At 37.2% G+C, this 20,971-nt stretch overlaps 1 protein-coding gene across 1 annotated transcript in view; it reads left to right on the top strand.

Annotated features, from left to right (window-relative positions):
* LOC143388261 (gamma-aminobutyric acid receptor subunit alpha-5-like) overlaps positions 1-20,971 on the top strand; it is a 70,363-nt gene that overhangs the window by 31,828 nt on the left and 17,564 nt on the right. Inside the window, exon 5 of the mRNA XM_076842145.2 lies at positions 16,896-16,978. Coding sequence (XP_076698260.2) covers positions 16,896-16,978 — 83 coding nt within the window. The remainder of the gene's footprint in view (positions 1-16,895; positions 16,979-20,971) is intronic.

The raw sequence follows: 20,971 nt of genomic DNA, 5'->3' as shown, positions 1-20,971 counted from the left end.
ACGATATCTTTCTTTGTTTCTTTTAACAAATTTTGTCCTAAAGCTCTCTTTGTTTATGATTTGCATGGAATGCATTTCCTTCATTTCACTTTCAACTTTCTAATGTATTTTGGAACTAAAATGTGTCTCTTATTGGCAGTAAATAATGAATTTATACTTCTTATCGATTCTACCAATCTTTTTTTTTTTTTTTTTTGGTACTGGGGATTGAATTCAAGAGTACTTGAGCATTGAGCCACATCCCCAGCCCTATTTTGTATTTTATTTAGAGAAAGGGTCTCACTGAGTTGCTTAGCACTTCACTTTTTGCTGAGATTGAACTCATGATACTCCTGCCTCGCCTCCCAAACCTCTGGTATTACAGGCATGCACCACTGTGCCCAGCAGTTCTGCCAATCTTTGCCTTTCAATTGAAGTGTTTAATCCATTTACATTTAACGTAATCACTGACAAGAAAGGACTTCTTCATTTTTTTCTGGTTATTTCTATATGTCTTATTTATTTTTTGTTCTATGATTCTTCTGTTACTGCCTTCTTTTGAGGTTAATTTTTTCCCAGTATATAATTTTGATTCCCATTCAATTATTTGTATATTTTAAAATTATTTTCTTAATGTTTTGTCTGGGGATTATGTTTAACATCAAAATTTATAGCGACTTAGTTTGAATTAACAGCAACTTATTTTATATAGTATAAGAAACTTTGCTGCTATGCCATGTCTCCTGTTATGTTATTCGTTGTCACAGATTACATCCTTGTATAAAGTATGTTCGTTATTACAGATTTACAATGATCATTTTATGCATTTGTCTTTTAAAATGTGGGATAGGGCTGGGACTGGGGCTCAGCGGTAGCACACTCACTTGGCACATGTGAAGCACTGGGTTAAATTCTCAGCACCACATACAAATAAATAAAATAAAATAAAGGTCTATCAACAACTAAAAAATTTTTTAAAAACATGGGATAAAACAGGGGTTAAAAACTAAAAATATAATAGTATAGTACCACGTTTTGTATTTATGTATGTAATTTCTGTCATTTATTTTCTTCAGTAACCTTGAATTATTGTCTAGTATTTTTTTAATTATTCATATAGGACTGCCTTTATCATTTATTATATGTCAAGTCTACTCTATGGAAGTTTACTAAGTAATGAACTTCCTAGTTTTTTTAAAAAATTAATTTTTTATATATTTTAAAATTTTATGATTGATTTTATTTTCCTTTTTGTTAACATGTATTCATTGTGCATAATAATGGAATTTAGTATAATATATTCATATGTGTATTGAGCATGCCCCAATCAAATCCAACCTCCTTTATACACTCTCTTCCAACTTATTAAGTCCTATAAAATAATTGATTTTTCAGACCAGTTTCTGATTTACAGAAAAATCGAAAGTAAGGTGCAGAGATTTCCCTTTTTCTGCATACCTCCACACAAGGATTGCCTCCCTCTCTCCATTACAGTGGTTCATGTGTTTTAATAGACAAACCTATATTGACATGCCATCATTCTCCTAGGTCCATAGTTTACATTAGGGTCTACTCTTCATGTTATACTTTTTATGGATTTGACAAAATTAGAATGATATGTACCTAGATTATGGTATCACATGTGATATTTTTGCTGATCTAAAAATCCTCTGTGCCCCACTTATTTATCCCTCTCTCCCCACAAACCCCAACAGTCATGTTCTCCATAGTTTTGCCTTTTCCTATAATATTATGTAGTTTGAATCAGACAATATATAACCTTTCTATCTGGCTGTTTTCATTTACTAATGTGCACTTAGGTTTCCTCCATATTTTTTCATGGCTTGAAAGCTCATTTCTTTTTAGTACCAAATAATATTCCATTGCTATGTCTGGATATAGTATGCTTCATCCATTCACCTATGAAAGCACATATTTGGTTGCTTGGTGTTGGTGATTGTGAAAAATGCTACTGAAAATATTCTTGTTAAGGATTGTGTGTAGACACAGCTTTTCGACTCTTGTGAGTAAGCACTGAGGATCATAATGCTAGATCTTATGGTAAGATTTTTTTTTTTTTTTAGTTTTGTAGCAAATTGCCAAAATAACTTCCGTTATTTTGTGGATTTTAACAAATTGATTCTAAAATTTATCTAGATGGACAAAATGCTGTGAATAGTCAACACAAGATTAAAGAACAAAGTAGGAACAGTGACAGTACCAAACTTCAAGTTTTATTACAAAGCATGTAATAAATGTATGATTTTTGCATTTACAATAGCAAAAACTGAGAATTTCTTTCTCCACATGCTTTCCAGCATTTGCTATCATCAGTGTACTGGAGTTGGTCATTGTAGTAAATATGTGGTGACATCTCATTGTTCCAATTTGCATTTCCTTGATGACACATGATGTGAGCATTCTATGTTTGTTTGTCATCTCTATGTCTTCTTTGGTGAGGTAGTTCTAAGGTTGGTTTTTTAAACTATATTTTAATTGGGTTGTTTCCTTTTTGTGGTCTAGTTTTAAGAATTCCTTGAATATTTCATTTAACAGTCCTTTGTCAGATATATCTTGTACTTTGTTTCTCCCCATCTGTGACTTGTGTTTTAATTTTTTCTCTGATTAGAAAATTTTGATTTTAATGAATTTTAACTTATCAATTCTTTCTTTCACGGAGTGTGCCTTTGTTATCATATTTGAGGTGTCCTTGGCAAACTCAAGGTCATTTATTCTCATAGGATAATAAATTTATTCATTTATTCTTATAAGAGATTTATAGTTTTGCATTTCCCATTTGGTCCTGTGATCTATTTTGAATGGGTTTTTGTGAATGTCCATTTGTCCCAGCATCAGTTATTGAAAGATTATGGTTTTCCAGGGCATTGCCTTTGCTTTTTGGTCAAATATTAGTTGACAATATTTTGTGGGTCCATTTCTTCACTCTTTTCTCTCCTATTAATCTCTTTGTCCATTGTTTCACAAATTCTGCACTGACTTGCTTACTGTCACTTTATCTGTCTGTCTCTCTAGGCTCAGGATCAAACCCAAGACCTCTTGCATGCCAGACAAGTGCTCTACTACTGAGCCCCATCCTCTACTCACTGTTGCTTTGTAATAAACCTTGAAGTTTGGTACTGTCACTGTTCCTACTTTGTTCTTTAATCTTGTGTTGACTATTCACAGCATTTTGTCCATATAGATAAATTTTAGAATCAATTTGTTAAAATCCACAAAATAACTTTATGGGGTTTTAGTTGAAATTGCATTGAGTGTGCAGATCAAGTTATAAAGAGTTGACATCTTAGTGATATTGAATTTTCCTATAAATGATGATGGAAATTCCCTCCATTTATTTAGTTCTTTGATTTCTTTCATCAGTCTTTTTGTTTTTCTCACATATATCATGTACATCTTTGTTAGATTTTTACATAAATATTTCAATTTTGGATGGCAATATGTCTTTTATTTAAATTTTTTTTGCTCATTGCTGATATGTGAGAAAACTATTGAATTTTGCATATTAATCTTGGATCCACTAACCTCACTTAATTTGTATATTAGTTCCAGGAATTTATTATTATTGTTGTTGATTCTTTTATATTTTCTACATAGAAAGTCATATCATCTGTGCTTATGAACAATTTTATAATTTTCTTTTCAATCTGTAGATATCTTTAAATTGCATTTCTTATCCTATTTTATTAGCTAGGGTTTCTAGAATGATGTTGAAAAGGTGTTGAGAGGAGATATCTTTGCTCAGTTCTGAACTGAGAAGCAAACTTTGAATTTCTCTTCATTAATTATGCTAGCTGTAGGGTTTTGGAGATAATTTTTATCATGTGAAGGAAGTTCTCCAATAGTTTTAGTTTACTGTAAGTTTTTGTCACTAATGGTTGTTGGATTTTGTCAAATGCCTTTTCTGCATCTAATGTAAGATTGTACAACTTTTCTTTAGCTTGTTGATCTGATGGATTACTTTAATTGATTTTTTGATGTTTCTTCAGTGACTTTTAATCTAGAATATATTAAATTCTCCTTAATGTTGAAGCATAGTTTGGCTGGAAATAGAATTCTTGGTTGATAGCTTTTTCTCTTTAAACACATTCAGTAATCCATTGCACTGGCTCTTCATTGTTTCTGGTGGAAATCATCAGTTTAACCTTATTTAGGAACCTTTGTGCATTATGTATTGCTTCTTCTTTGCTTCTTTCATGATTCTTTCTTCATCATTGGCTTTTGACAATTTTAGTATAAGGTATTTTAATCTATATCTATTTTGACTTTATCCTACTAGGAGCTCACTGGGATTCTTAGATGCTAAATTTATATTCTTCATAAAATTTAGAACTTTTTGAGCCATTATTTCTTCAATTATTCCTTCTCTTTTCTCCCTTTCTTTTGTTCTGGGACTTCTCGTGTCCTTGATTTGGTAATGTTGGTGGTGTCTTAGACCTCTCTGAGACTCTGTTCATTTTTATTCATTCTTTTCTGTTTCTCCTCCTCCTCAGACTGGATAATTTCATTTTACTTTGCCTCCAAGTTTGATTAAAATTTTTCATTCTGCTGTTGAAACTCTCCACACATTGTTTGCTTCAGTTGTGTTTTTGTTTTGTTTGCTTGTCTTTATCCTCCAGATTTTCTGTTTGGTGCTTTCCTAACTTCTCTCTCTTTACTTGTACTCTGTATGTTGAGATATTGTGTGCTGTGCTTCCTTTATTATTACTTTGTGCATGGTGTTCTTTAGTTCTTTGGTATTTAAGACAATTGGTTTAATTTGTTTCCTAGAAGTTTAATGTCTTTGTATTCTCAGGGAGTTTCTGTTAATTTTTATTTTCACTTTAAATAGACTATCTTTGTTTCTTCATGGGCTTTGTTTTTTAATTAAAAACAGGCATTTAAAAAAATTATAATGTGGTAACTCTGAAAACTCTATCCTCATCACCTTCATAGTATTTGTTGTTTGTGCTTGTTATAGGTATTGAATGCTTGCTGAGGTTTTTTTTCCATTAATTTTGTCAATTCTAAATTGTTTGTCATGTGGGGCCATTGTTTCTGTAGGTTAGTGGTTACATAGTTATCCTACAGATTTTTAAATGCCTTGAACCAAAATGAAAACCATCTCCTCCCCCTTGGGGGAAAAGTATCAAAAAACCTCCCCGAGTCTGTGATAGATTTTAGACAAATGCTGTCTGGGAAAGGACATCAGTCTGGGAAATCTCTGATACAGGCAAATCAAAAGCAGAGAACCTCAGATAGATCAAAACAAGTAACAGATATCATTTAATAATAAGGTTCGAATTACTCCTGTCACCAGCCACCTGCACTAGGAATGGGGCTGCCATTGCTAAGGATTATGGTAGACTTGGAGAGCAAGGGATGGTACCTGGTAAGTTAAAATGCCTCAGAACTTGCTTACTGAAGTCCAGGTGCTTTTGTCTTCACTGAGTATCCCTCTAGTTGTTGTAAGATTTTTTTGTTGTTGTTGGTTCCAGAATTCAAACAAAGGTTGATGTTTATAATTTTGCCAGGTCATTCTGGATGGACAGACTTTTGGAGTCCCCCAATCTGCCAATGTTTCTGATATCATTTCTGATATCTCCTTTATTTCTTCCGTAGAGTTTTAAAAACATCTACTGTGTGTCATACATTGTGCTGCATATTTTACATTGGTATGTCAATACCTTAAACAATACTGTAAGGTAGCTCCTATATAATGGAATCTGCTTCACAATTTTGAATCATAGAAGCTGGTTCTGTTTGATTCCACAGACTTGTCCATCTGCTTTCTTCTATGTCATGCTATTCATTGTCTTATGCTTTATGCTTAAAGAAATATCTCAAACAATTTCTCAAAGTTAAACTTTGAATTTCATTTTGCAAAAGTAACTCCTTTGCATATTTGTGATATTCCTATTTTGCAGCAATTTTTATTGTTCAGGCTTATGTTTATTTTTCCACATTTGACCTGTTAAGGCATATTTATTGCTGAGTATATAAATACACATAAAAAATAAACAAAATATTCCCACTCTCACACCCATCATTATGATGACTTCTTCAGGACATGAGTAATGAAAAAACAAATACTGATATTAATCAAAACAGATCTATAAAGCTTATGTCCCTATAGGATAAGAAATATGTTAGCTTTTCAAAATTATCAAACTTATGTTAATTTCCCAACATCAATAACAGTTGGTGACATCTTTCCAACAGTTGAAGGCAAATGAAAATTCTAATAAATAGTGCAGACCTCACTTTTAGTCCAGTATAATTCTGCTGGTTGGTGTCCCATACATCCTATTATATTCAAGCATATGAAATTAATTAGCCATAAAACAACTTATGAATTCTGTAACTCAAGCTTGAAGTGAGTTGTAGAATTTAGATCCGTTTCCAAGAAGACATTTGTGTCATCTCAGTAGTCAATTTTTTTAAAGCATGGAATGCTACAATTGTAAAAATGAAAACATGAATCATTTGAACATAATCTTTCTTGAAAGACTTTAAAATTTCAAATAATACCCTAAGTTCTTTTTTTTTAAAAGATTATGTTCATCAAATTTAAATTCTATTTTTTAAAATAGGTCACTGTGAACTTTATTCCAGCTCTCTATTGCTTATTCCTACTCTCCCACCTCAACAGCCTCTGCTGGACTTGCCTCTGTTTAATTTCAGGCAATACCAGCCAACCCTATTCCTGGCCTTGGAGTTGGGTGGGTTTAGGGTTAGTGCTAAGGCACAAATCCCCAAGAACCTTGGCAAACAAGTACAATGCCCAGCTCCTGAAAGAAACTAGGCGTGTAGTCAGCCTGGATCCAAGACAATCCGTTACAGTGGATGCACAACCATCACAGAACACAACCAGTATCCACACCATCAGTAATAAGACAGGCGTCGGTCAGCCTGGCAGTGATCTTCCTGATGAGACAGACACTGTTCTTGGCTGATCAACATTTATATTTTAAAATGTTCAATTTTTACATATTTAATTAAGCTTTAGAATGCATTTTTCTTCAAAATTTTTATTCTAAATTGTAGTTAGGTTTCCATGAACATTGGCAATTCCTAGGAGGTATACAAAATAATACAAGTGGAACATCATGTTAGTAATTGTTTATAAGAAAACAAATATGTTCATAAATTCTTTTCTTTAGAAGACAATTTGAGGTCTGTTTGTTTGTTTTGTTTTTCCCTTTAGTGAAGGAGTGTAAGGGAGAAAACTCCAACAGGGCAGGATTTTAGCATCAGGCAGCTACCTGGGAAGGTTTCTGAAGGAGAAAGAAGAATGTCTGTATTCCTAGCACTGGTGACTTTACTTTTTTATACACATACATATGCCTGCGTATACACAAACACACACACACACACACACACACACACACACACACCCTACACTTGCCCTTATTTTGGGAAGGTTGGTTCTAGAGATACCAAAGATACGAAAATATTCCATAGATACCAAAATTCTTGGTGTTTGTATAACATCTATGTACTCATTTTTTATGTACTTTAAAAGAGGATCTGATTTACTAAAAATTCCAAACACAATGTAAACACTATCTAAATCATTGTTAAACAGTTTTGTTTAGGGAATAGTGACAAGGGAAGGTCTACATGTTCAGTACAGAAGAATTTTTTTTTCAGAATATTTCTTATCCTTAGTTTATTGAATTCATGGATGTGGAAGCTCCGTGGATACAGAGGCCTGCTGTGTGTGTGTGTGTGTGTGTGTGTGTGTGTGTGTGTGCGTGTGGGCGCATGCGTGCATGCCAGTTTTTTGTAATTGAAGATGTGGATATATGTCTCTTCATTTGCCAATCTTGAGATGAGTCAAATACAAGAAAAATGAGTATGTGATTCTCAGAGCTGGGCTTCCTTTCAACACCTCCTTTTCATAGCACAAAATGTGGATCTATAGTTCCAGTATATCTCAGGATGTGACTCAGGTACAGAGCCAGGAGAATTCTGTGGCTTCCTCCTTGGCAGAGTATTGAAAAGCCTTGTTCAGCCTTAGACATGTGTGGGTAAACCAGAGGCATCATACAAGGCCATACTGTGATGAGCCTGCTCCTCCTCTGAGGCCAGGTGGGCAGTACCAGTGCCACTGCACCTCTGAGCCCTGCAGTCTTTCAGATGGATACAATTCTGGGGACTAGAAAGGCACCTGAATGAAGCATTGGTGTGTTCTTTAGGGCTCCTAAGGCTGGAAAAACATCATGACCAAATAAACATTGTTTCTTTTCCATAGCATCAGTCATTTTATACATGTTAATATTGACTTTCAGAACTCCTCCCCGCAAGGATTTCAAATATTGCCCGAGAGTCACTGGTAGCATCTTTATGAAAGGCAGTGCCTTGCCTGTGTGGTTCCAGAGAGGTGTGGTCTGCTGGCCACTACTCACTGGTTTCATTAACCGAGTCTGTATTTTCATTGACACGAACACTTTGTGGGTATTTTTAAATTGACTAATATTTCCAAATTTCCTTGTCAGCTTTGTGAAAAACTTCTGTGGTGGGGATGAGGGTGCAGCTCAGTGGTAGAACACTTGACTAAGCACATGAATGTCCGTGGATTCAACTCCTAAAACTCCAGAACAACAATAAAACTTAGGGAACATTCAGCATAGTTACAACTGGTTATACAATTAATAAATATTACTTCTGTCTTAGTGTATGGAAACTGCTGTATAAATTTCCTACCGTTGCCATGACAGATTGCCACATAGTTGCTTTTCACTGGGAAGGATCCCACTTTCTTCTCTTTCTCAGCTTCTGGAGGCTGCTTGTTTCTATGGGTCATGCTGCTGCTCACTCTCCTCTGTTTCCATCATCTCACCTCACTTCCTACCTCCAGTAGGAGCCTCTCCGTTTCCAGTAGCTTGCAATTGATGACATTGGGCCCACCAGGAGGATCCAAGATAGTGTCCCCATTTTTAAGAGTCTTAACTTTTTAAATTATACTTATAGCATATTAATGTGTTTCACTGTGACATTTCTGCACAAGCATATATCATGCTTTGAACATGCCCTCCCTTTCTTGCCCTCTTGCCTCTCTACCCCCAGTTACTCTTCCCTTTCCCTAAAAGTTCCTCTTTTACTTGTAGGTTATCTTTTCTTAGTTTCCATGTATGAGGGAAAGCATGGAATACTTGTTTTCATGAGTCTGGCTTGTTTCACTTAACATGATGTCCATCCATAGTCCTCCAAATGGCATAATTTTCATTCTTTTCACGGATGAATAATGATATATATATATATATATCCCCTATTTTCTTTATGCGGCTTGAGGGGCACATAGAATGATTCCATGTCTTGGTTATTGTGAATAGAGCCGTAATAAACATGCATTTGCAAGTATTCAGTAGCCTTAACTGAATCATATCTGAAATGACCCTTTTGCTACATAAGGATATATTCATAGGTAAGAGAGCATTAGGATTAAGGGCATTAGTTTTCTTGCCACATGTACAGTCTGGACCCCCAAATTTATGTCCATCTCACAATCAAACTACATTAAATCCATCTGCATATCCTCAAAAGACTCAACATATTACAGCATCAAATTAATGTACAAAATCTCAACTAAAATTTATCAGCTCAAAAGTTTCAAATCTCATCATCTGAATTGTCTAAATCAGCTTTGGGTGAGGATCTGCTGTGATTTGTCTTGAGGCACATTTCCTCTACATCTGTGAATTTGTAGAACCTAGGAAGCAGGAGGCTCTTTGCTCCAAAAATGCAATACTGAAACAGGAATAAGGGAGCAGTAATAGACCTTCCCATTTGAAATGAGAGAAAATGGTAAGAAAAAAGGAAGCAGCATTTCCGAGCAATTTCTAAATCCAGTCATACAAACGACATTAGGTTTCAAGGCCTGGCACTAAAGCTCTGTGATGTGAGGTCCTGCCCTGTGTGTCTGAGGTTGTGGCCTTGGAGCCTCCTTCCTTTTCCCTAGGGTAGCACATATTTGAAGCTGAGTGTTGTCAACCTGTTTCCTGACGCTAGGATGTTGGGAGTCTGATACCTACTTTCATTGTGTTCTCTGTCCCTTTCAGTCCAATGCAGCAGTGTTTCTGTTAATGTAAAATTTTTGTGAATCTCATGGGTCTCCCATAGATGTCTTAGATGTTCCTGCCATTAGACAAGCAGCTCTTCTATGCTTGTTCATGGATAATCCCCTCTTCATATCTGGCTTCCACTTACATGACTGAGGGAACCCCTCAGTCACACATTTAATAATCTCAAAAAGTTTTCTGTGTTGTTCAGATTCATGAGCATAACTTTGTCCTATGACTCCCTTGTTTTTCTCTTAAGACCAGGCCATTCTGACATTGAAAGTCATAATTGAAGTATATTTCCTTTTTTTTTGCAACCTAGATAAATTAAGAGTTATCCAAATCATTGATTCTGGCTCTTTTCTTTTTTTAGCAACTTTCCATTTCATCTCCCTCCTCTGCCCCTCACTTTTTACTATGAGAAGCAGAAAGAAAGCAGGCCACAACTTCAACACTTGGCTTGGAAATATCCTCATGTAGGTACAAAGTTTCATCATTGTGTTAGCTTCCTAAGACTTCTATGACAAATTGCCACAAATTTGGTGGCATTAAACAACACAAATTCATTCTCTTAAGCTTCTGAAGCACCTGAATCTGAAATCAGTTTCACTGGAGCAAAAATCAAGATGTTGGTAGAGCTACACACTCTCTTTGGAGGCTCTTGGGAAAAATTCATCACCTTTTTTAGAGTCTTTGTCTTGCGTTCCTTGGTCCAAGGCTCCTGCCTACCTCTTCAAGCCAGCAACTCAGCACCTCACCTCTGTAATCTCTGTTTTCATCTCCTTCTCTCTTCTGTGTTTCATCTCTTGCCTGTCTCAAGAGATGATTGCATTTAGGACACACCTGGATGACTTCTTCATCTCAAGACCCTTAACTTATTCTCATCTGCAAAGACCTTTTTTTCCATGAAAGGTAATGTTTACATGCTCCAGGAATGAGGACTTTATGTTACTATGATTGTTTATAAGCCCTGCTGTCTGCATAACTGTAGATACAGTTCAGCCAAGCTTTCTCTCACTATACAATAGTCATATTCTCTCTTACAGTTTCCAACAGCCTGCTTTGCATTTCCTTCAGACTCTCACCAGCAGAGCCTTTGATCTCTGTATTTCCACCAACAGTATGTTTTTGGCCATTTATCCATTCTCAATGACAGCATAAGTTTTCTATACATGCTCATCACTTTCTTGCAAATCCTCAGTACAGAGTCCTTAACACCTGTGTGTCTAGGAACAGTCTATTTAGGGTAATGTAGGATTTCTGTTATTTATCTCAGTTTCCTTCCAGCCTCTACCCACTGCCAAATTCCAAAGCCATTTCCACATTTTCAGAAATTTATTACAATAGTTTCCCTCTTCTAGATATCAAAATTTGTATCAGTTACCTGTTGGCACTGTAACAAATTGTCAAGAACTTATTTGCTTAAAATAGCACATTTTATTATATTATAGTTCTGGTGGTCAAGAACCCCATAAGAATCTTATAAGGCTAAAATTAAGGTGTTGACAGGTTTGCATTCCTTCTGGAAGCTCTAGGGGTGAATCCTTACCTTGCTTCTTCCAGTTTCTAGAGGACACCTGCATTCCTGGGCTCTCAACCACATCATTCCCACCTCTGCTTCCCTTATCACATCTCTGAAACTGATGCTCTTGCCTCCCCTTTATAAAGACCCTTGTGATTATGTTGTTCCCACATGGATAATCCAGGAAAACCTCTCCTTCAGAAGAGTCTTAAACTAATCACATCTGCAGAGCATTTTTCCATGTGAGATTGCATTCAGAGGCTTGGGGTTTCTGTGCATGAGAACATAAGCAGGTGAGCATTGTTCTTATTTTGCCCAGCATGGCACTACCTTCCACTGCATTAGTGCTGTATTTCTACAAGGGTGAGAAGGTCTTAAATCTGAAGAGAATATGGCTAGGAATCTGGACACTTTCTTCAATTACTTATTGTTATTAAATTTCTGGTCTTGGACCAACACTTTTAACCAGTTTTTCATACCTACTAATTATTTCTTTCTGGTTATAAAAGCAGCTGCTGTTATCATTCTTTTTCAAATGAGAAGACTTGACCAGAGGAGTTAGGTAGAGTTCGTTAATTAATGCTAAAGCTACTCTAGAATTTGGTTGTTTTATCTGTCTTAAAGTGCTCACCTGTGAGCTGCTGCTTTTGGTTAGATCTCAATTAGGATGATAAAAATCCAAGGCGGAACAATGATCTTAACTGACAAAATAGTCTTTCTTTACCCTACAATTAAGAGGTTGTTCACAAATGGGACCTTATGCTCCAAGAAGTCAGTGCTTAAACTGTCTTAACAGAAATTAGAAGTAAAACATAAATTGGACCTTTGGAAAAAAATACTGGATTCCTGGATCTACTAGTAAATTAGTGAACTTTTGCCAGAAGCAGGTTTTTTAACCTTCTGGGCTTCATTTTCTTTATCTAAAAAGTGAAGATTTTGACTCAGTAACCTGACTGGCACTTTTGAGCTATGACTCTCAGCCATTCCTAGAAGGCTTTGATCTCAGTTCTCTGTGAAGGAGGTTGGACATACATCAAGGCCCTTACATTTCAAAGACCCCATGAATAGAAGTTTTCCTCCAGAGACATAAGCACAGACCATTGTTGTGAGACATTTAAAGGCATCAAAAATTTTAAATTTATTCTCTCACTCAGGCTGAAACATTTGTGTTGGAGGACTTATCTGAATAATTAATTCATTTGTTAGACACTTTCGTAGATGAAGTATACTTTTCTGAGTTTTTAGATTCTAATTCTAAGGAGCTCTATAAAACTGAGGACTAATCATTGAAATTTAATCATTTATTGAGGTGGTAATTATAGAAAGCACTCTTTTTTTATGTTTTTACTGGAAGCATTTTAAAGAATCTTTTTAATGAAGATCCATATATTTTATATATATTTCAGTCAACTATTTTGCTGCTGTGACTCAAAGACCTGATAATAATGATTAGAGAAGGCAACGTTTATTTGGGGGCTCGTGGTTTCAGAGGTCTCAGTCTATAGAAGGTGGGCTCTATCCCTCAGAGCTCAAGGTAAGGCAGAATATTATGGTGGAAGGTGTGGTAGAGGAAAGCAGCTGGGAACATGGCACCAGAAAGCAGAGAGAGAGAGAGGCAGGGAGGGAGGGAGATTCGTCTCACCAGGGACAAACTATATCTACCCCAAAAGCACTCCCCCACTGACCCACTCCTCCAACCACACCCTGTCTGCCTACAATTATCAGGTAATCCCTATCAAGCGATTAGTACATTGATTAATCATTTTCCCTCTCAGCTTCTTGTGTTGTCTCACACATGAACTGATGGGGGATACTTCATATCTAAACCATAATATCCAGCTAATTTCTGTCAACCTGTCTTTGCATGTTCACAGTACCCCCTGTCCTCCTTATAACACACACGTACACACATGCGTACATACACACATACACATTTACTCCTACAATAAGCCAAAAGTAGACCTTGGTGTGCCTTCCTTGCAGAATGCCACCTTTAAATGTTGTTAGTGCAGTGATTTTCCAGAGACTGGTGTCTCTGGGAATCAACCAGCCAGAGTGAATCCCACCATGACAGACACAGGGCTCTGGTTCCCCTTGTAAGCACATGGTCTTGGCCAGGAAAACAGTTCTAAATCAGGAATGGATCCAGTGCCCAAGGGGGGGGGTAATCAAGTTTCCTGGGTACGTGTGTGTATGGTGGGGAGTGGCTTGCTCTGACAAATAGGGAGGGGCAACAGAGGTTCTGAGCTGTGGTACCTGGAGTGGGAAGGTGGACTGAAGCAGACCAGCACAGAGCAAGGAAAGGAGGAGCTAACCACAAGTCATCAAGTTTTCAAGAACTCAGCCAAAAGACCTGGTTTCCATGTAGTCTACAGATCCCGTGGAAACTGAGTGTTTGCTGGAACCAGAACCCCAGTTAAGGTGTCTTAGAGACATAGCCATGACTAAAAAGAAGTCTGCCATTGAGGCACCATCTCACATCTGCCCTAGGGATGGGAGTGGACCCATGATGTCCTTAGTAGGAGGTGACTCAGTTCTCTGTGAAGGAGGTTGGACATACTCAGAGCTGGGTCTGCTGGTTTGCAGGCTCAGTACTGAAGCTGGGTGGAGGCAGAATCACCCTCTCCCCCTGAACTCCCCGCACTGCTCCAGTGGTGGGCGCTGGGTGTTCTTGTCTCCCTGGTCCATGAATTGTTAGAATGGAGGCCATAAACCCACCCAAAGAGCCCCTACAACACTATTTTTCCATGTGCTCCTTGTCACATTTATTGCTTTGAACCTGCTCTTACATGTGTGTGTGTGTGTGTGTGTGTGTGTGTGTGTGTGTGTGTGTCTGTCTGTCTGTCTGTCCTGGTTCTCTATTAAAATTTTGCTTCTTAAGGAAATTCTAGATATTCTGAGCTCACTTGTGATTTTGTTCTCTAGATTATATCTAAGTCATTTAAATTCTCTGTTTGTTATTGTTTTAGTCAATAAATTTCTTAAGTTTGCTAACAACCATGTTAAAAAAACATTATTTCCTTTGTGTTGTCTGAATACCACTCTCACAGAGTATGCTTTTTCATTCCTAATTTTCATAATTATAATAAATAAAACTCTATTTACCTCACCCATTTCATAGTCTCTTAGAATGTACCTTTTTTCATAGTTTATGATTGAAGAAATCCATTGCAGATTATCAATCATGAAAAATAATGTAAAAATCTAACAACATTTTATTTGTTATTACACATACACATGCATGCTAGAATTAAATATTCAGTCCCTCAGAGTCACAATTATGTAGATTTTAGTAATGAGGGAAATACTTCAGCTCTAATGTTTGGTTTAAAAAAAAGAATGCATTTTAAATACCAGGAATGAAAAGAAAATATACATACATATAGAAGAATTCTGGGCTACCTGTACCAAGTAAATTCATAATAAAATGGTAGGTATTTGTAATTATCTTCTTTATATTTTTTCTCATAATTTATGAATATACATGGAATACCATTTTAAAAGTCATCTCCTTGCCTCAACATGAGACTTCTGTCTATTTGCACTTATAGCTCTCTGGGACTCACTATGTATTTGAGGGACTGTCCCTCATAGTATTGTGAATGGAGAATTCTCACTCCTTATGGGCACAGACCTCTTTCCACTGATCACATTTTAGTTTCAATCAGGCAATGCATGCATTGACTACTCAGTCTACAATCAGCAAGTGTGAATTATTTGCCCAATTTAATAATTATAGTTTAATCTATATTAATAGGAGGAAGTAAGAAAGGTAAAAATAAATGTTTTTACATGGATTCTCCTTCTGGGTGCTTAAGCAGTGTTCAAATATAATACAATGAGGCATTGACCATAGTGCTATTTAAAATGGAATTATTATTTGCTTTAGAAGTAGAATGATAACAATCATTTGAAGTCAAATGTTTTGTCTTATGATTTCATTTTATATAATTCATTTTATTTTAAATAATGGAAAGAAAATCAAGAAACAGAAGATAAGCTCAATACAATTTGGAATTTTAATTAGAAAAAGGTCTTTAAGATAAATAAGAATTCTTGTCCATTTTCTGTGACTATGACAAAATACTTGATGCTGGGTAATGAACAAAGTAAAGAGATTTGTTTCGAGGACTGAAAGTTCAAGGTCAGATGATTCCATCTGTTCAACCTCTTGTGAGGGCTTCATGGAGATGGCATCACAATGGTGGAGGCATGAGCAGAAGTGTCCTTGTGGTAAGACAGGACTCCAGATTCAGGGGTCAGTCTGTCACTTTTTAACTGGGGTCCTGTAGGAACTACATTAAGACCTTACAAAGGCGGTGGCACCAGTGACCTAATCATCTCCCATTAGGCCCCACCTCTTATAGCTTCTATCACCTCAACCCCACACTAGGGCCCAAGCTTCAGGCATATGAACTTTTGGGGAGCAACCTCAAGCCCTGTGCAGCCCATGGAATTCCCACATGTGGTAGCTCTGCAAGTGCACTTGCTTCTTCCAGAGCAGAGCCTGTGGCTGTGTGGCAAGCAGCAGATGCCTTTAGGGAGCCTCTGTGCTCAAAAGCTGGCAGCAGAGAATCCTGCCATGAGAGCCTTGCATTTAGGGTCTGATTCCTTATTCTACACACTAAATTTCCTCCTCCATGAACTGACATAATAATAGTAAGGGATCTCATCATGCTGCTATGATTTCATGAGTGAATGTAGGTAAAGCATTCAAAACAGTTCTGGGCACAAACAGGCCCACTGTCATTATTATCACTGTTGTTATTGGTGATGGCAGTTGTGGTTGTTGGTATTATTATCTGGAAAACTAGGCTTTAATTAAAAAGCAAGTTCAGTTTTACCAGAGCATTCCTATTGCAACATACATATACCTACTGTACGGTTTCATATCAATCTATTAAACAATGAGTATAGCCAGGTTCTGGTTAAAACTGTGTGCATTTATCTACATTTACATTTTGAGCTCTGAGCTATTTTAGATAATGTGTGTATTTTCAGCCTCATCAAGGTAACCTTTTTAGATAATGATGAATAAGGGATGGGAAATAAAGAGTAAATACTTTTAAGTGCATCTTTAGTTGTCTTACAAGCAGTTATGTATAGAGATGGGAGGGGAGAAACATACACACCAAGCTGAGTGGATTTCATTCTAAGCCTTATTTCTGAATGATACTCATCTACTACGCAAATTTAGGTACTTTAGTGAAGACATTTTAAACAGTATCACAAAAGGTATTTGATAAAGTTAGTATTTGATATGGCTTTCTGGGACAAAGTAGCTGCTCAGTAGACAGTGAGTCATTTAAAGGTCTGATGTCTTTTTTTTTCAGCTTGACTATCTCTGCTGAGTGCCCCATGCAACTTGAAGACTTCCCGATGGATACCCATGCTTGCCCTCTGAAATTTGGCAGCTGTAAGTTATTTTCACAAGTAATAACCGTGGATATACTTTTGAGATCAATTCCACATTCATTCAGAAGAATGTAGGTTGTGTATGAGCACAGTATGGTGCCATCAGAGAAGACTAGAGAGTGCTTTGTCCTTGCCACACTAGTTTCCTTGTCTTTAAAGTGAAAATATGGCCACCTATATCATAAGTCAGAGAGCAAGAAAAAAAGGAAGTCTTTGGGCTCCATAGTCCCCTTTGAGTTTGTATTCCAGAGAAATAAAGACCTCCTACAAGTTCCATCTCCCAAGGGCTATACCACCTCCCAATAGTCCCACCCTTGAGACAAGCCTTTAACACATGGGCTAAGGGGGAGGGGGTTTCCCAGTCTTCCTGAGCTGACTACATTCAGGAGAAGACCTTCACCAGTCCTTCTGGCAAGATGCTCTGGAGATCTCAGTCTCATCCAATCTACGTCTTTTTGTTGTTATTTAAACAGCCGCAAGACGTCGAGTATGCTGGGTCCCATTAGCACTCAGAAACAAACAAGACTGAAACCTTTACCTCAGGCATCTCAGAAAAGCTGGATTATTGGATGCTTCATCCAACTATTTTCTTTTCCAGAGAGCAGCTGAGATCTAGGGGTTTCTCCCTGTTTGCTGTGTGCTGAACCAGTGGCATGGGCTGTGAGACCAGTTGCCATCTCTGTTCTCACTGGCTCTTAGGTGACTGGGTGATGCTGAGTCCCCTCAGTGCTCAAAGGCAGGCACCATGGGAAGCCAGACCTCTGTGTAGCACCCAGAAAGTTGGGATGCTGGATCCATGATCTGCCTTTCCCTCCCTAGGAAGAATCTGGGAGTGGTGTTTTGCATCCACTTATACTGAGCTGAGCCTGGGAAGGGTATAGGACTGTGGTGACTGAAAGTCCAAGTAGGGCCTCATCCTACTCCTTTTCCTTGTTCCCAGTTGTTGGTGTCTAGATGTTCTAACTCTGCCAATTCCCTCATCAACTGTATGAGGTGAAGTGAGGTTCCTGTCGCTAGGGAAGGATTGAAAGCCTGGATGTTGGATGCATGCTCTACTTGGTTATTTTATAAGGACTCTGGATTCTGTTAAATCTATAGAGTTTTAATTATATATTCCACTTCTATTTACACTTACACCTCTATTTATAATCATACTTCTATATATAAAACCAGTTAACTTGGCTGAGTTCAAACTCCAGACTGCCTTTCCCTGGCAGGCAGCAGCTGACATGTCAGGTATTTCTTTGACCTTTGTTGGGCTGGTGGGACCATGCTTCATGCATGCAAATACCTAGTGTGGGGGTAAGACAGAAATTTGGGTGCAGATTTTGTACATCAGTATATATATCACACTTGGGGCTTCCTCCCCATGGATCTTTTAATTTCAAGGATTTGATGCCTCACCTTCCAGCTGCATTGCCTTGGCGACTACAGACTCTTCTTCACACCGACAAGACTGAGAATCCTGTCTGAAGCTTAGCCACCTCACAGTACTGACACACAGCCTTTTAAGGGAAAAGCCATTGCTTCTTCCATGTGTCACCCTTTAGTTTCTTCCTGTACTTGTTCTCTCTCCAGATCCTTCAGGGGGTAATTTTTTTTATTAGTGTCCAGACTTAATGGTTGTTACCTCATAGCAGCCACTTTGCCATTCCTGGAAGTGGAGCCTTTTTTTGACTCCAAGAGTTTTATTTATAGTACTTTGTCATTTCAAAGGGACTTTTGAATTTAAGAGAGATAAGTATGAGTGATGAACCAAAAGTAAAGTGAGATGGAAATAATTGGTCTTTTTTCAAACTATGGTCTTCAAATGCTAAAGACAGATTAGCATATATATATATATATATATATATATATATATATATATATATATATATATATATATATTTGGGGGAATGATATAATAGAAGGGCATTGTCACCAAGATATATTTAAATCACTTGCTTACACGGGGTGACTATGGACATCATTGCTTGTGACAAAAGACCTACTAAAGATTCCGAAGGCATTTTTGTAGGAAATTACTTATTCACATCTCAGGAGGAAGATCAGTGGTCCACATCTCCCAAGGAAAACTAGTTGTATAATTTAAAATTATACCACTCTCAGTATAGGAAAATTATGCTTTGATTTGATCAGAAACAGAACACTGAAAAGTTGAAGGTTTTTTGTTTGTTTGTTTTGTTTTTTTCATACTGTGGTGGTACTATGTCCTTTGGTTAAATAAGTTCAAGTCACTGTGATGCCTAGATTTAATGGTAATTGTGTTCAGGGCAAGCAACTTGAGAGCAATTTTTGGTGATGAAAAATATGTCTTAGTCTGTTTGGATGCTAAAATAGAATATCATAAATTAGGCTACTTATAAGCAATGTAAATTTATTCTTCACAATTCTGGAGTCTGGAGAGTCCAAGGTCAAGTTGATGACAGATTTGTTGGCTGTTAAGGGCCTGCTTCCTCTCCATAGAGGACTGTCTTTTCACTTTTACGCCAGATGGTAGAAGGAGCAAGAGAATCTGTTTTATAAGGTCACTAATCCCATTTGGAGGGTTCCACCCACATGTGCTGATGATCTTGTGAAGGCCCACCTCCTAATACTATCATATTTAGGATTCCATTTCAATATAATTTCTGGGGGACACAAACATTGGATCTGTAGCAAGCATGGAAAGCATTCGACACTCTGCTTGGTGCAAGGAGGAACACACAAGTATCAGCCATGAGCTTCTCCTGAGGAGCTGATGGACACATGTGGATCATTGGATTAAATATCTTTGTGAAACCTAAAGCCATCTGAGATTCACATAAAAGATAGCTCACCATGGGGATCTGAAATGAACCTGGTAGAAGTTGAATAGAAAGAGATATAATGGAAATAAGGGCAAAACACAGAAAACCCCTGGTCTGTTAGTCCAGGTCTAGAATGAAATGAGAAACCTCCTCTGAAATAAGCAAGTCACAGAAGGATGAATTCTGTATGATCTTGCTTGTTTTGGGATTCTCATAGAAACAAAGAGATTGGATTGTTCCAAGAGGTTGGGTGTGGGTAGAAAAGGAAGGGCACAAGGAAGATGTTGGTGTCAGAGTACAAAATTTCAGTAGACCACAGGAATAGAATTTGTTGTCTATTAAACAGAATGCTGACCACAGTTGATAATAATGTGTATTTCAAAGCTGATAAAATTGACTGCTAATGTTCTCACCACACACATAAAAAATGATGAGTTAGTGAGGTAATAGTTATATATTAACTATGTTGACAGAATCTTTCTGCACTATATACATAGCTCGAATCATCACTTTGTACCCCATAAATTTGCACAATTTTTATTTGTCAATTAAAAATACATTTTAACAAGAAGGGAAGCCTCCTTTGGGGAACTGGCAGAATGGCATTACAAGCTAAACAGGAAAGACCATAAATACAAAAGTATCTCTAAAAGTAGCAGGCAGAGTGGGTGATGCGTATCGAACAAAGGAACCACATGCTGATTTGACTCTTCCTGGAGGTGACATCAAGAGCTAGAAATTCCCAAGAAGCAGGTAGAAGAGATAAGACCTGAGAGGAGTTGTTGGCCAGATATGAAAAGAGAATATGTAGGATGAGAGAGGGGCATGATTCAAAGATAGCACTGTGATTTTAAGACAAGGTGACGTGAAAGCTGGTCGTAATTGGGAGAAGCTGCTGGTTTGAAGATAAAAAAGTGAAGTGGTTCATGAAAGTGAGAAAATTATGTAAGAGATTTTCTCTGAGGACTCCCATCCTCCTTCGGTGCTTCTTACTCCTGTCATTGAGGCAGAGCATCTTTCTGCTGGGAAGGTGACAGTCCTTCTTCCCTGATCTATTTCTACTAAAAGTCCAAAAACACAGAGAACATAGTTTCTTTATCCTGTTCTCTCAGACCCTGCGTAATTTTGCAAGGACTTAACTATGAGCTGGTGAAGTGCTTCATGATCTACAGTGGTGGCATTGTTGGTAATAAGGCAGATGTGTT

The sequence above is a fragment of the Callospermophilus lateralis genome, unplaced genomic scaffold, assembly GCF_048772815.1.
Source record: "Callospermophilus lateralis isolate mCalLat2 unplaced genomic scaffold, mCalLat2.hap1 Scaffold_132, whole genome shotgun sequence".
NCBI lineage: Eukaryota > Metazoa > Chordata > Mammalia > Rodentia > Sciuridae > Callospermophilus > Callospermophilus lateralis.
Note: the sequence above shows the minus strand (reverse complement) of the source record. Positions and strands in the feature narration are given on the sequence as shown.